This window comes from Ambystoma mexicanum, chromosome 11 (assembly GCF_040938575.1).
Source record: "Ambystoma mexicanum isolate Mex_15411 chromosome 11, UKY_AmexF1_1, whole genome shotgun sequence".
NCBI classification, from domain to species: Eukaryota; Metazoa; Chordata; class Amphibia; order Caudata; family Ambystomatidae; genus Ambystoma; species Ambystoma mexicanum.
This window is the reverse complement of record NC_090934.1, coordinates 1,241,311,916-1,241,329,415: the sequence shown is the minus strand read 5'-3', so window position 1 is coordinate 1,241,329,415 and position 17,500 is coordinate 1,241,311,916. Positions and strand designations below refer to the sequence as shown.

The 17,500-nt window shown below is 43.0% G+C and overlaps 1 protein-coding gene across 4 annotated transcripts in view; it reads left to right on the top strand.

Annotated features, from left to right (window-relative positions):
- The first annotated feature begins 11,995 nt into the window (after positions 1-11,995).
- ARIH1 (ariadne RBR E3 ubiquitin protein ligase 1) overlaps positions 11,996-17,500 on the top strand; it is a 1,069,856-nt gene continuing 1,064,351 nt past the window's right edge. For 2 of the 4 annotated variants that reach the window (XM_069624620.1, XM_069624618.1), the window contains exon 1: positions 12,450-12,872. In XM_069624620.1, the coding sequence (XP_069480721.1) occupies positions 12,585-12,872 (288 nt within the window). In that variant the 5' untranslated portion in view covers positions 12,450-12,584. Of the gene's footprint in view, positions 12,873-17,500 lie in introns of all 4 variants that reach the window. The other 2 variants (XM_069624621.1, XM_069624619.1) reach the window with 2 other exon arrangements.

The window sequence follows — 17,500 nt, the reverse complement described above, 5'->3', positions numbered from 1 at the left end:
TCTACCCTCTTTATCTCTTTCTTGTGCCACTGTGGTCTGGCCAACCCAGCGTTTGAATGCTATTAAAACCCCTCCCTTCTCACCCTTGTCATTCAATTGGAGTACATGTGAGTAACCAAATAGTTTAAGCTTATTCACATCTCCCCTTGACACATGCGTTTCCTGCAACGCCACTATATCAGATTTCTCCCTATTCAAAAATGACCCAACTTTGCGTCTTTTGACTGGGGAATTTAAATCTCGGATGTTCATGGATAGGGCTTGTAATGTTTTCATTCTCACCATCCAAGTAAAGTTACACCATTCACACTTTTGGTAACCACCCACCCCCACCACACCACCCCCCCAGCAGTATAACCTCCATCCCTCTGAAACTTTTCCACCCAACACAATACCCCTAACCCACTCTAAATGACCACCCCACTCCCCTTCTCCCAGGTCAAGCCAAACCTATTTCCCATCCTTCCACGTCCTTTATCATGGAGGTCGAGCCCCACTTCACACCCGGATATTGATTGTGCGGGTCTACGGTTACCCTGCACCCCCTGATTCCAAGCACCAAAAATTGTACCCTCCGTTTCCTTCCGTCTCCCACTGAAATGTCTTGCCGCCTTCCACTTTCCATTCCTTTGTAGTTACTATGCAAAATACCACATTTAACACAATTGAGCTTCTTCCCTCCCCAGAAGCGTGGAAGTCGTACTCAGTCATCAATCCTTCAAACTCTTCTCACAATGTTTATCTCAAGATGGTTAAGTCCATTCCTATCTTCTGAACCTCCCTTTTTCCTGGACTTTACGAGTGTCTTTTTGCTGGTTCCCTTCATCATCATCTGCTATCTTCAAAATCCACAAACCTTCTTCACACAACGTGACCCAATTCTGCTGTCCTTCCCATATGAAAAAAAGACTGAAGGGAAATGTCCATCTCTAGCAAACCTGATGCTTGATTAAAGCTTGAACCAGTGGACCCATCAGCCTTCGCTTCAATAGGGTTGCTTGCGCTACATCTTGAAATAACAGAATTTCAGAACCATTGACATTAATGGGAGATGCTTTCCTTGCAGCCAGCAGAATAGCCTCTTTCTGATCATATTTTTGAATTGCAGCAACCACATCCCTAGGTCTTGCCCCTGGCTAACTGATCTGTCAATAGGTCTATCTTGCGAGTGTCTTCTGCTGGTTCTTGGGTCGCTGTCTCATTCATTTCAACTCGTTCTGCAAGATCGTTGTCACTTTTCACTTCTTGCAAAGATTGTGCGAGTTCTGTCCTTATGAGAGCGAGTTGAGATTGAAGCGTTTCCGTCATTTGCTCTTTAAAGTCATTAAAGCATTGTCTAATTACTTCTGTTGTTGAATCTCGCTGCAGCAGTATCTTTGATACTGAAGCCAAACTCAGTTCTTGTTGAGTTAACTGGCGTTCCTCGATGGACCCTTCGTCCCCCTCTTTGCGCCATCATTTTGAAAGATCCCCCTTGTGTTGTTTTTTTCTTCTGTATTTTAGGGGTGGGAGCCCCCTCTGATGGCTCTTTAGTTGTATTCCGAGACATTTGTAAGGGGGATCTGTAGTCAATTACACACTATATTCTCAGGCCTTGCATGGTTGAGTTGGAATCTCGAACAGCGATGGTATGGTTGTCCGGGGGAGCTATTCGGTATCAACTCACAGTTTACAGACTTATGCCTTTCTTACTGATCTTTTGTAAAATATACTACTATACTAATCAGAAGTTACTTTGTTGACTTTTGGTGTCCATTGCTGTAGGGTACCATACCACTCCCCCACCATAAAGTTGTTATGACATATGCTCACTTCCAATATCAAATATGGGCTCCTTCTCCAGTTCTCTAATAGATCACTATAGGTATTGTACAAGGGTTCAACCCCAATGTTACTGTCAACTCCAGTAGCACTGCTGATCTAGCTCATGCCTTAACCTTCACTTGCTTATGCTTGTATTGTCTGCCTTGTAGATAAGGCACTTTCTTGACATTTTGGGCTCCACTCCCGTATTTCTCCTGGGTCCACTACTCTTTGATCATTAGGTGAATATTGTCATCCTTCCCACAGAGATCCCTCAGGCAGATCTTCACCGCTGGCCAAGTTCCAATGAATTCTTCCCTCTCAGTTGGGCTCTCCTAAATTAGGCTGCAGATGAATACTGTTCATATAAGCGCCTCACAATTCGCAGTTTTGGCATTCATTTTATACCGTGGGGCCTTTACTCATTGGGTTCGAATTTGCTTACCAAAAGTATCTGCTCACTTAAATGGCTATACCCTCCTTGACTCCCTCCTCCCCAGCAGCTCGCCTCAAATGTACAAGCTGACTTGACTCATTTTGCGTTAAACAGCCTACCTGCTGGCTGTTGCTGACATGTAGTCTCTGTGTTGCTCCGTGCTTTCGCTAAGCGGAACAGACTGCAGAATCAATTGTCCATGGTCCACTTAATAAATAAGTACTCTTGTTCAGAAAGGAATTCCCATAGCATTTCGGTGCTGGACTGCCCATGTTGGCGGGACAAAGACTGATATGCAAATGGATATTTCCCATCTGTGAAAGGTACAGTGAGCAAAAAGCAGATGGCTGCAAACTCTCAAAGTGGTTAATAACCACTGAACAGGTTATCATGCCGTGTTCTTTCGAGAGTGGGGCGCCTGCTACCTTTTTTGTATTTTTGGAAGGAACTTGGGGTTGGTTACCCTAAATTACCTGGGGGCAACCAGACGTGGACTCCCTGCTCACTGAGCTCAGAGAGGCACAGCTTCACCTCACTGATGAGGCCCAACAAAGCTGAAACACGTGTATGGGGTTGCTGTTGGTACTCTTGTTCAGAAAGGAATTGCCATAGCATTCCGGTGCTGGGCTGCCCATGTGGGCGGGACAAAGACAGATATGCAAATGGATATTTCCCATCTGTGAAAGGTACAGTGAGCAAAATGCAGATGGCTGCGAACTCTCAAAGTGGTTAATAACCACTGAACAGGTTATCATGCCATGTTCTTTCGAGAGAGGGGCGCCTGCTACATTTTTTGTAATATTAAACACAGCCTGCTATACACTAGCGGTTTATATCGGTCTTTCCAACGTACAGAAATCCCGATTCGTGAATCTTGCGATGATGTAGTCGCTGTATCTAAATTTCTTTATATGACGGACCGCCGCCTGCATCCCGACCACGTCACCCTAGATATATGTTAGTACAGGGACTCCGCGCTAGATGTTATTTGAGTTGCAGTTCTGTCTTGTCCAGTCAGGATTGCTCTGCTTACTGATTGCTCACTACACCCTTGAAACTCCTCTTGAGAATCGCAATGTATTGGTGATGTTCCTTTTGTATTAGTGACTCTGAAAAGTTCCTCCATAGTCCCAGGGGTTCCAGTAGTCATGTGGTATGCTTCATCTATGAATGGGGGTCACATATCTTGATTTCACTGAGGCAAGCAGGAAGAGCACAGGAGGAGCACAGTCTTCACACGCCTCTACTTATGGTGGCCATCTTGGAATCCATTTTTCTCCTTTTAAACAGCCTATTTCATAGGTTAGTCCCTTAGATTCTTCGGGCAGTGTCTAGCTAAATGCCCTGTTTCGCTACAGGAAAAGCAGAATGGGAGGTCTGCTTCCTTTAGTTTCCTCCCTTCTGTCATGATCCATCGATCACGCCCCTTTTGGTCCTCCTGGTCCCTGGCACGTCGGGGGTTACTCGCTGTAGTACACCCAACATGGCCGTATTAGCAGAACGCAGTCTATTGACCTTTGTGTCCATGCAGCACGTTACATAAATTAACCACGCCCTTGCGGCTCCGCGCGTCTCAACGCTATCGTTAGCTGAGGCTAGACGTGCATCACGTTGTGCTCCTGGAACTGAGTTGCCGCTCTAATTCCCGGACCCTCTCCTTCTCCTTCCCTTTCCTTGTACCTGTTCTTTCCACGGTCCACGCACACCTCCCCCATCGGCACTCTTCCTTCCTGGTCTTCCTGGAGTTTCCTTGATCCCGGACGAAGAAGCTGAACGAATCCTGGATCCGACGACGGCCGAGCGGGCTTATACAAGACCTGAACAGCACGGAAGAAAACCCCGGCGAAGGATCCCGCAAGGCAACATAAACAGGTGAGAAAACACGAAACCTGTGACACCTTATGCTTTTGTCTTTGGTTTTAGGGTCAAATCTTTTGATTTCTATTCTTTCTTTTGTTATGCCTTCCTTGATCCTATACAACCCCCCTTTTTTGTCTACTCTCTAAGGGTAAAGTCGGTGGATAGGTAGGTGATCTTTCCGTTCCTCCCCTTGATGTGCCAAGTGAAAGTGTTTTGCTGCATCAGAATGGTTTTGTGCAGTTTCAATGGACCTACTTTAGTAGGTCTACTTAATTGTAAGATAGATTTTTGCAAAAAAAAGGGGTAGGGCATTGGTGAATTGTTCTAGGGTGATCATCTCTGTCAGTTCTTCTAAGGATTTGTTACTGATCCAAAGGGCTACAGTGTTTTTGACACATTCACACATTTCTAGGGGGTTTCTCCAGGGTTCAATCTAATGGCTCTCAATTTCAGGTTTGCCCCACACTTTTCTACAACCTTTCTTTGATGGATATATAGGTGGCTACCTGGGCAAGGTTAAGTAGTTGATAGGCGGTTTGTAGTTCGCCTTCCAACAGAGGAGCCAAATAGCACCTTTTAAGGTTCTCTTCCCATCCTGGTTGTTCGGCAAGGCGTTCAAAATTCAAGAAAAAATGTCTTAGATCTTTGCCTTCTAGGTATGGCTGAAGTACCCTCTGTGCTAGTAAGGGACTAGCTTGTAACTCAACTAATTTAGCTAAATTTTCTTGGATTGTAGTTTCAGCCTGCATTTCATGGCCTGCCAACTGGGCAATGACATTGGCTAGGTTGGCCATTTCTTCCGGTGGGGTAAGGGTCCCTTCTGTGTTTTTTTTCTGAATCAGAAAAGAAACAGGACTTGACTTCCTCGGATAAGGTTTTGAAGACATCTGATTCTGATTCTGCCGAAGGAATGGACTTGGGTAGGTTTGTCTCTAACCTTGATGGCCCTGCGACGGATGAGAATTTGATACCAAAAAAAAAAGGTTCACGGGCGAGGGGGAGGGTTTAAGGCACTAGGTCTAATAAATGTAAAGGCTGGTCGAACTTTCAGTATTATTTGATCCCACTGTTGTATATTATAATCGGAGAGAGGAAGGGTGGCTAATAATACTTGGGTTTTAAAGAACAGATCTTGTCAAGGAGTTCAATGATTCTATTTTACCCTTCTGGTGGTAGGACAATTATCAGCATGGATTTCAATTTTTATCAGTTGAATCACATCCCACTTCTGACACCATATGTAAGAAAGGCATGGTATCAAAGTAAGACAGACACAAGTGACCACATTTCAAGGGTGTTTATTGAACTTTATCATGGGTGTGAAAAATGCCTATCTAAACCTAAATCTATGATGGGAGCAAGCTACGACCATCAAATAATAATAATGCAATCCTAGTGCAGTATTGTCAAATAAAAAGGGCCTATAGTAAAATAAAACTATTGCCAATCCTTACTGCGAAGTTACAAATAGTGTGGGGTAATGTTCACGAAAAAGAAAAGAAGTGTTCACAAAATGATAAGTCAGGATGTTTGGCCCGTTGTCCTCCCTTCCCCATGTTTTTAGCCCAGGACAAGGCGGTTCACTCGAGCATAGCACACTCTTGGGCTTCTTCGGCATGAGGAAACAGTTCCTTTTACCAACATCTGGGCCTTCTGTGCCCAACTCTCTTACTTTGTTTGTTTGTTTGTTTGTTTATTTAGTAATGCGCACCAAACCCGTAGGTAGCTGGGCGCAGCAAGAAAAAATACTTTAAGCTTGGTTACAACATGGTATAGGTACAATAGAGGACATGCTTTCAAAGTCTCTTCATTCAGAGGGCCTGATGTATTAAAAATACGAAAACGTGCCTTTCCAAATATTCCAGTCGGGCGATTCAGTCTTCACCCTGAATGCCCCTCAGCCGGGGTCAGGGCCCCTTTTATACAATTAGCCTCCCTCAGCCGGGCTAAGACCAATTTTAGTTCGCAGGCATCCCTCAGTCAGGTTCACATTTGTCACAGAAATATCTTCTCGGGTGACTTTTGGTTCACCCAGGTTCCCCTCTTCCAGGCTCAGGTCCCCTTTTATACAATTAGTCTCTGTCGGCCGGTCACAGACCAATTTCACTTCATATTGGCTATCGAAGACTTTTGAATGTGCACAGGATCTAGCTTGACCCATTCGCATGACCACTTCCATTTTCCAGTTTAACAATTCTCATACGCTCAGTTGGATACCAAACAGAGACCTTCGAGTGAGCACCTACATGCCGCTGGACCACTCTGTATCTGGTACCTATTTCGGTTTCATAAAGTCCAATCACATACGAGTCATCTTTCCTCATACAATGTTGTCGCTTGCCACTTTGCGCGTAACACAGTCTGGTCTGCTATCAGTCTCTCCGAGTCACCGGCTGTGCTGAATACACTGGTGTTGCTTTGTTGTCAGAGCCAAGGACAGTACCACGGTGACAATCGCTTCTCCCCACGTTGGCTATCAATGCGGGAGGGCCCTGTGTACCTTCGACACACACTGCACCATTCTTCAGCTGCAATTCCCGGGCTTATGTTTCTTTTTCTCAAGGCATCCTGAAAGTCGCGGTTCTTCTCCAAAAGGGTCATGGGTAGTTCCCTCCTTGCAGCCCTCTCTGGTCTTGCCGCCTTTCTCCTTGGTTTAAACAGCCGTCTCCAATTTTCCACTTCCTTGTGCGTTTTGCCTTGCTCAGAGTGTGCTGTCGTGCTCCGCCTTTTATCCATGTGGGGAAGTGTGATGGAATTCAGGTGTGTGTAATTGTCAGTAATTGCTTGAATCTGCCTGACCCTTGTGTTGGGACATGTCATGTCATTACACACTATGTAGGGAAAGAGAGACCGACACTCTCCCCAGAACCACAGAAGCCAAATTAATTCAACCCTCCCACTGTGGTTGGCACAGGCACCTGATAGGTATTAAACAGGTCACCACGTGGCAGCCAGTGGGGGGAAGAGGAGTTAGGGAGACGTTGTGGATAGGGTAGGGGAATTTAGGAACATCGGATTGAGGTTAATGGAACACCCAGGTTGGATAGGGAAGGGGAAACACCAGGGAAAAACCCTAACCTGTCTAAACATATACTTAACTTGTTTTGTTCCTACAACCAATTGCCCAAGACACTGATTGACATAACCAACCCTAACACATATACAAGATACTGCATAAACCTGTTTGGAGCACACCTTAATACGAGCACTCGACCATTACCACACATAGAATAAACACATTTTGCAGTAAGCGTGATGAAACAAATACATGGGTGTTTTTCCCGTAATGATAGACAAACACATGGCCCAGTGGGCAAGCTCAAGCAACATGTACAGGACAAACAGAACAACCATAATAGTTTGCAGTCCCACTTGGTTTAACTTGATTCACATAAGTCTTTTTGCTCCTATATTCTCAAGGGCGGTGGAATGCCACTCCACGTGTGCGCACTGAATGCATTATGGTAGCAATGATAGCAAAGTTTTGTATTCTTTTACACAGGCAATGGAGTGGGGTCGAGTCTTTGGACCGTGTAACATAGCCCATCAGAGTACACAAACGTTTCCCTGAAACACTCCGGTACTTATCTGAAGTCCGGGAAGCCCCGCGGGACTTCCCGGACGATGCTTATATGGCAGTAAGCAGCCCGGCAGAGTCCTCGCCCCTCCAAGCGGTATTAGTCAAGGAAGTTTGCACCGTCAGCTCCTCAGCACGTAGACCTCACTTCCCTGTTCCGACATCAACCGCACCATAGCTTCAATAAGCCACACCTGCTTCGCGCCATTGCCTGCTAATAAGCTGTCCTTAATGAGAGTAAGCTGGCAACAAACACGTGGCTAGGAACTACACGATTCCCTAGTGTTGCTGGGAAATGAAGTCTTTAGGCTTTCCCCAGCTCCTAGTCCTTAGGAAGCAAATTTGAGCACTCCACGCCTGCTCGAGCCCTTATTCCTGACATGTCAGGTATACGGCTCTGGTGTTAGTCCGTTGTCGCTCACGATGAACTGTCCCTGAGAAAGTGTTTGTGTTGGGAAACGGGGTGGGAGGGTTGAGCTTCCAAGTATTCTACCTGGTAGGATGTGGAAAATGTGTTACAGTGAAGGGGATACAGCATCTCACACTTCGGTGTGCCACTTCCACTCCTCGAAGTCCCCTCATCCAGATGATCCTGCTGCACTGGTCCACCCCCAGAAACAGGTAGCAATAGCGATGGCCATGTCCGGGTCACCTGGATGACAGATCCCTAGGGACCGGTGAATAAGACACCTTCAGGTTTCTCACAACACTGTACAAGAATGGGACCTTCAAACCACCCTTTCATCTAGATGGAGATGTAATTCTTTCCTATTAAATGACCCAACAAGGTAAAGCTTTTTGTTCTGAATTTTTTATTATAAACAAACCGAAAGACACTTCTATTCTGAATATTTGGGATGCGTTCAAAGCAACGCTACGTGGTTTCATAACACAATATGTAATTTCTAAAAATAAACAAAATGAGAAAATATCTAATGAATTACTTAAGTTCAATAAGCTATTAGAATCCTCATATCTTAATCACTCTTCCATTACTACCTTCAAATCCCTATAAGCCAAACGTGTTAAATTCAATAAATTAAGTTCAGAAAAAGCTTGTTCCTCCCTATTAAGAGCCAAAGCTAAATATTATAGAGGGTTCAATAAAGCCGGGAAATTATTAGCTGCATATCTGAAAAATGTAAAAGAAAAAACTGTTATTACCTCTATTGTTAATCAACAAGGCATTAGAATAACAAACACTAATCAATCAATAGTTCATTCATCGATTTTTATTCTGACCTTTATAAACATGACACCATTCTTAATAACATTATACATGTTTGCATGAAAACAAAAAAACTGTAGTCAATACTACTAACCTATTGATGTTAGATTCTCCCATTACCCTGCAAGACATTTCAAATGCTATTATCTATCTCAAGATTGGTAAAGCCCCAGGCCCTTATGAGTTTCCTATGAATATTTTTTCGCACCTTTTCAGATATACGTTCCCTTAAACTTCTTCAATTGTTTGACCATTTTTTTATCTCAAGATTTTAGTTCTGCTACCTTTGGAGAAGCTTTATAAATTGTGTTTACAAAGCCGGATAAAGATCCCATCTCTTACAAAAATAATCGCAAATATAGTAGAAGTAATGCCCAACGTATTAATGTGGACCAATCTGGCTTTATCAAAGGCAGATGTGCTTCCTGTAACACTAGACTTCTCTTTAAAGTCCTCTCCTATGCTCAAAAGTCCTCCGATCCTCTTATCCTTCTTTCACTTGATGCAGAAAAAGCTTTTGATCGCATCTCATGGCCGTTCATGTTCGAGGTCTAAAACGGCATGGATTTAATTCTACGTTCAGTACATTTATTAAGCTTCTTTATTCATCACCCTCTACTAGACTTTTTATTAATGGTACTTTCTCTCAACCTTTTGCTATTTCTCATAGTACTAGACAGGGTTACCCACTCTCCCTGTTATTGTTTGATTTGGCCCTAGAACCCCCATCACACATTATTAATTCAAATTATAACATTAAATGCATCACTATAAATAATGTTAGTTCAAAATTCTCAACTTATGCAGGCTATGTTCTCTTATATATTTCTGACCCATCCACATCCATTCCGGCATTGATGAATGTCATTGATAATTCGCCTTAGTATATGGCTATAAATGTAAATGTTGATAAGTCTGCCATTTTACCCTTAACTACTTCCTGCGCTGTTGCTGACTTCCCTCCATTTGGCATGAAATGGTGCACCTCCTCTATTAAATACTTAGGCATTCACATATCAACCAATGTTCCTTCCTCTTTAATCATTAATCAAAATAGTATCTTTGATAAAATGAATTCTTTAATCAATGGTCCCGTTTTTCTCTCTTGTTGAGGCTGCCTTGATTCCATCAAAATAATGCCCGGACCTATTATTTTATGTTATCTCTCAATGATCCTAATTATCCCACCCTCTACATTCTTTAAAAATATTGACATATTTTTATGCACATTTCTTTGGAATAATAAAAATCCCAAATTGGCTCTTAATAAGCTTAAAGCCAATAAAGATAGTGGTGCTATAAAGTCTCCAGATTTCATGAAATATCAAAAGGCCTTCTTATTGCGACATCTTATTATGTTTCTACATACATAATGAACCTCTGATGACAAAAGCTCCTACTTCGATTAAAATAGAGGCTAGATTGATTGCGCCTCTTTCACTTGTTCACTTCTTTCAGACTTCACTGTGGCCTGGTACTAAAAAAAGTAATTTTACACTGCATGAAAAATGCCTGGCACTGCTTGCTAAGTTGTTCCCATACCACTCAGGATATCGCCAACGCCATAGGCGGTGCTAGGGGGGCTGAGGGGGCTATAGCCCCGGGTCTTTTGGTTGTAGCCCCGGATAGAAGCTCAGGGGTTACAACCAAAAGGCTAGCTAGCCCCGAGTCCCAACAGTCCTGACATTAGCTTAGCTCCGGGGCTAAGCTAATGTCTTTTACAAACCTACCAACACCCTTGGCCACTGCCTTCTTATGGTATAATAAATCATTCCCTTTTAAACCCAAACTTACATTATTACAAAAAATGTACACTTCAGGTATCTGTCTTGTTAAACATATATTTCATAAGTACGCTGCTATTCCATTCCCCTGCATTCATTTTTATCTCAATAACTCTGATTAAAAAACATGTACTCTTGTAAATCTAATTCTCAACGTATTTCACCATCAGAGCCACAAAGAACAGTCAAAATTCATAAAACTATTAATTAATTATCCATCCACCAAAGCATCTAAAGTATACTCAGTTCTCAATCAACCTATAGAAGATAATCTCAATTCCAAAATGTGCAAACAACGGGAATTAGATTGGCATTAAGAAACCTTCTCAGAGATATGGGTTACAATTTGAAATCAGTAATTTACCACATCAGTTGCTGCTTGTCTTATGCAGCCCCACTACTTTATTTTACAGAGAGTTTATTTAACACCAGATAGATTGCCAAAAATGTCTGGTGTTTCTAAGCTACACTGGTCCTGTCAATCCCCACTGGCTGATTTTACCCACTTCATATTCAAATATAAATATGTCTATTCATTTTGGGGAAAAACTTGGGATTGTATGCAATATATTTTTTCGTTTCGTGAACCTATGCCACTGGGTAATTTGATGGTAGGTGTCCTAGTGAACCCATATATGATTACCATCCAATCTTCTGATTTGTTGTTTTTTCATTTGTGTTGCTTTTCACCTTATTGCATCAGAAACTGTCCTACAACCTCTGGTGGAACTGAATTTGTTATTTTCAGAGAATGGAGAGATGTATGCCTTTTCCTGCAAGAATGTCCCTAAATTCAAAAGTAAATGGAGTGTTTTTACTGCATATTTGTCATAACCTTTCACGGTTTATTTCAACTATTAATTACCTTTCCTCTCTCCTATTGTTTTGCTTTTATGTCTAGTATGTCCCCTCTGTGAGTTCTGTTTTATAGTTTATAGTTATTAGTATCAATTTTGCAAAATGACTTATTTAAATTTGGATTACTTTAATATTTATTGTATTTCATAATTCTTATATATTACAAATTACCCATCAACACGTTGTAAATTTACAGTTTGTTGTAATGTTCTCCTAATCATTAATACAAATAATCTAACAGAAAAAAATTATTTGAAATACACAGTATTGCGTTTATGTCTACACATCCAACATTGCCACAGTCATACCTGCCCCTTCCAACATGGCTACCAAAATAGCTTATTCGTGACTAAAGATAATTCAACGTTCTGGAGGCGTCTTTTTCGACCTCCCGTCCAACATGGCGGCCTGCCTTACCATAGAAAGTGGCAGAGACCACTGAATTAAGAGATCTGATTGGGAGAGAGGTTCGGCGACTGCACGTTACGTGCTTGCGTGACGCCAAAGTCCCTTTGTTGGCTCAGAGGTAGCTCCGTGTGGTTTTCGGTGGACCCGTACTAAGGGTGCTTTTTGTGTGTGACACAGAAACCGTGAGCCACCGAGAAAGGGGGGGGGCTACGAGCCCGGGGCCAAGAGGTGGGGGGGAGGCACGCAGGGTAGAAAAGAGGGTTAAAAGCAGGTCCTTCTCGTTTACGCATGCGTGAAAGCAGGAACCTAGTGAGGTGAAGGAGTGGGGTTCCTCTACACTCTCGCATGCGCAGTACGGCATGAGACTATCTGTATACAGTCAGTGAAGGGATACAAGAAGCGTCGCGAGACTTTGAGCACCCAGCGCGAGCCGGGGCGCCTAATCCGCTGACACGCGATACTGTGCGTGAGCCCCCGGAAAGACACGGGGGGCTGTTGTGGCTAGTTGCCAGGCCCTAGGCACCGCTGCCGGTGAGCGTGTGCGGGGGCAGGGCGTCCACAGTAGCGAGAAGTAATCCCTGGGCCTCGGAGGACGCGCCGTCACACACCTATCCCAAACTCGTCACCGCCATGGACTCTGACGAGGGTTACAACTACGAGTTCGATGAGGACGAGGAATGCAGTGAGGACAGCGCAGAGGAAGAGCCTGAGGACGAACACTTAGACTTGGGTGTGGTGGAGCCTGGTCTGGGTGGCGGGGAAAGGGACGGCTTGGAACCTGGGGGCGGTGGCGGAGTTGGAGGTAGCGCCTTGGGACCTGGTCATGACGAGGAGGACTACCGCTACGAGGTGCTGACAGCAGAGCAGATTTTGCAGCACATGGTGGAATGCATTCGGGAGGTGAACGAAGTTATACAGGTGAGGGCGGGGCTATATGGGAGGGGTTTGATACCGGGGCACTGGTCAATTGTAACAGTTGCAAAGATCATACGTTCACATATGATGTGGAAGCCCATATAAGGATAGAGGTTAGGGGCACCTGCCCAGAGAAGTGGAAGTTAACAAGCTTGAGAAGTGACCAGCGTTGGGGGGAAAGGTGAATGATTACAGGTATAAAAGTGAAAATCAACTCGCAGTCGGTAGCCTCTATCAAAGATCACGTGCTGAATAGTTGAGTAACAGATCCGTTTAGAGAAGTACTTTAGAAGACATTGTGAATTGGCAGAGGTGGCAAGTGATGGGTGTTGGAGGTGAAGGCCATTCAAGGACGTTGGGGAGTGCTATATTAAACAAGTAGCTATGTAGAATTCAAGGCTATAGAATTTAGAGGCCGCAAAGCGTAAAGGTGAACGGTTCTCATGTAACGTAAACGCAAATATATGGCATGTCTCATGCTGCTGGGGTTCACTTAGTTTTCATGGGCATATTTCACGCGGATCGTTTATGGCCAGGTTGATGGCTCAGCCAGGTGCAGCAAGCTGGTCTTGCGCTGTTTGATATGGTTTCAATACCCTGGTTGGCACGATTACCATAATCCCCGAGATTGATACATGGAGTATAACCAGATGGTAATAATGCCGACAATGATTATTTCAGCACTTAGACAATTAGAGAATCCTGTCAATTTGCTCCACTTTGGCTGGCTGTGTTTCCGTTCAGTGCTGATCTTTAGGCACCCTAGGGTTCACGTTGTTGCTCTGCGCACTGAAAGATTCCCTCCCTGCCGCCAAATCCTGTGAGGTGACCATACTATGGCGTAAACTGCTATACTAACAAGGCGTGTGGCAGTCCGCTCATTGTAAAAGCATAGTAGCATAACAGAAGGTTGCCAGACTCGCCCAGGCATCTGGTCATTCTCCCCCTACCTACTCTGTTGCACAGCCACCTCTAATTAGAGTATGTTCTCACTACTGGTCCCTACATAGTACTTTTAATAGCCTACTGCCAAGTAAGAGATCACTCTGAACTAAAATAAAGTCTAGCATGACATGACATAAAACGCATTCTGTATATTTTTGACATGTGCAAGGCTTTTTTTCAATTTACCTTACTAGTTTGACCTCTCCATTCACTTCCCTTCTGTTACCTACAACATTCACTTTTTATATACAGTTTATTCATGACCGTGCAAGGCATACATTTAGTTTTCAAAAATTGATTAGCAGAATTTGCTATTTTTTTTTTTAATTAGGAAACGGACGCATTTGATTAGCAATTTTGTAAAAATATTCTTAATTTGAACAAGAGTTCAAATGAGCAACAATACAGCAGTTTTGCGTGCCCGCTGAAATAAGACAGTTGGAGTCAGGCCTTGCAAATTCTTTAAAATTCAGCTAGAACTGCAGGTCGGGTAACTTAGTTTCTCTATTCAAACCTAATAGAAATGCACTTGACTCATAGCAATTGAGGTTAACAGATTTAAAATGCAATTTGTGTACAATGGTGTATGTCACTACAACCCTGCTTTGTTTAGAACACTTCTGCCATCCAGAGGCCAGCCGTGCACAGTGAAACTTGTGTTGTATGTAACATTTACTTTTCAGTAAATGTACAAGTTTCAAACATCTCTAGTAAATGCTCCTCGAATGTGCGAGTGGGTGGAAAGACTTTGCAAGACAGATCCTGAATTGCTGTAAAGTAAAAGGTTAGCCACATGAATGGACACAAATAAATGGATATAAGAGGGCTCTGAACCATTTGGCCAGCTGTCTCCTGCAGGTGGTAATATATAATGCAATAATCATAAAGCAAAGCAAGCTCTGGGGGCTGCCTACAGTGTTCGATGTACAGATTGGATGGAACTATTGATCACTACTTTGCGTACGCATCTAGTTTGCTTTGTGTACTCATTATGTAAGAGGAAAGAAAGAGACTAAGCATAGTGGATTGCGTAGCGGGCAGAGCACTGACCAAACTAGGTGGAATATTGTACTTTGTGGTCATCTCAATTAGGGTAACTGGTATGAAGCAACTGGGTGATGATAAAGAATAAAGTATGGGTTCATTCATGGGTTGAACATCATTTGCCAGATGTATGCAACCTACAGGTTAAAGAACTAGGTTTGCCATCAAAAGCATTTGATCATGTACATTTTCAAAAGAGTTCACTTGTCAACATGATGCATCTTCCCCCAACAACATGAAATATGGTTGGCACAATGACATTTAGATACACTAACCTAAACTTTAATGTAAAGTTTGGAGATGATGGTGTTTTACAGTATCAATACTCTTAATATTGCATTTCGTAACAACCTATATTTTGGGAATGGAATTGCATGACTGTCTTTAAAAAAAAAAAAAAAAAAAAAAAAAAAAGGAAAGTGACGCATACTGGTCTTTGCCAGACAGGATATATAGAAAGCTCAATAAAAGTAGCATCCCGATTTATTTCTGGTTTACAAATATTTAAAAAAAAGAACAATTAAATAGCACTCCCACACATGCCTTTGGCACTTAAGAGTGGAGGAGATGATTATTGCTGCACTTTCTCTCTTTTAGGTCTTGAAGTGAAAAGAGGAAAAAGGGGGGGAGAGAGCACAGAGGGCAAGAGGAATGCAAGGAGAGTTGTGCTTTCATTGACAGGGGCAACTTAAATAGCTACCTTTGCTACACAAGTGTCCATTTCATCAGCAAACTGACAGAATTGCATAGCAAATTGCTCTGTACAATGCTTATTTTATGCCTTGCTGTGACACTCTAGGCTCGTGCTGGCCCTTCACAGAATACCCTTTTCTGGATTTTGCCCTGGGGTTCAATGTCTAGGGACTTCGGGCAAATGACCATACTTTCAGGATTGGCTTTGCACATGTTAAAGCTCCTCTTGCTTCTTACATTACATTGTGTACTGACATTTCAAAGAATCTGCCTTGGAAACCCATCCGAATGATCGCACTTGAGGATTTATCCAATGCATCCCTTTTACATAACTATGTTCCACCTAACATGACTGATGCACACTCGTGCTACCACAAAACGTTATTCCTCACTGCCTCCCTGTGTTTGTATCATCTATTTCCTGCTTTCCCATTCTCCATCTTACCCTTGCACGTTCGTTCTTCCAGCAGACTAAAGGTCCTGCTTAACCTGGTGAGGGCACAGTACGCATCTCCATGGACAAGCTTGGGACCTCAAACTACCTGGTGATTTATCACAGTATCTAATCATGTTGAGCTACTTCGGCCATAAAGTCAGTCACTAGCTAACTCCATTCTATACATTCACTCAATTTTTTACTTGCCAAGGGTCAAATGACACTAGCTAGTGACGAGTACACATTTTTGCATCCTTGCAAAACATACATAAATAACCACATTTTTATTATCTGAGGGCATGATCACAGCTCATGAATTGAGCTCACCAATTTGTATGTTAAATGCTCACTCACTCGGCTCTTCTAGACCAGTAGTCTAACGTGGTCTATGATTGTAATCTGCCTCCTAGATGGGTATTGCCGCTTCCCACCCAAGCATGGTACCACTGATGTGTATGATTGGTATGTTGCTGCTCTATTGCTGGCTTCTGTTTTGGAACTTAAATTATTTAGATAGCTCAGGTTCATGCTGGCCCCCACCTGCAATTACAAAATATGCTCGTTACCTTGACATGCAGTTACATTGCCAACCGTACATGAAGTGTACATTTTGATGCTCTGTAATCTGCCGTCTTACTGAACCCTTATTTGTCATGGTAAATGCTCCCTACTCCATCTCAGTATTGTTTGCAGACATTATAGTGGCACTTGATCTCGAGTAACCAGTTAATGCCCACTGTGTCTCTCTTCGGCTTTTAAGTGATGATGATATTTTATTCTGAAATGTAAATTCCCATCAAAGAACAGACAATAATAATACACAATGGCTGCCCTTTTCTTTGGGGTGATGAACCATTGAACACAGGCTGGCCTTACCATTTTAGGGGCAACGTTGTACTAATTGTGCACTTTGTTTCTGAGAGTCGTTTTTTGTTCCTTATTCTCGCTCTGAGGATAAAAGGTCTCTGTTAGCTCTCCTCTGGCAGTATTGCCTACCCACAACTCGTCACTGAACAAGTGTCCAAGGCCTTGTAGAGAAGATTGTATATACTTCAACCAAGGCGAGGCAGCACAAGAATTTGTGGACATAAGATCCTTCACTGGGAACCTGGTTATTGACAATTGGGGCCTCTCCCACAGAAGCAGCCAATAGACCTGAGGCTGCATTGCTATGAGGTCTTCTACATAAACCAATTCAAGTTATTTGTGTCTCAGGTGCCCTGGGAAGCCCATTGGTAAAAACCATGATATTTAGGGTTTCTTTGTTTGGTATTGACCTTCCGCAGCTGCACAATATGGTAAGAGGTACTGATTTTGTCGCGTATATTTGAAGGGTATGATCTATGGGCAGTCCACAATCTATGATTAGACATGTGTAATGTTTCACCCTGGGTGCTGGATTGCTTGCCATGCTGTTATATCACCTTTGCTTTTTGTTGGGCTATTTAGTTTCACATGTTCTTTAGAGAAAGGTCTTGTGATACCATTTGCGTATCACATCAATTCGAGTTTT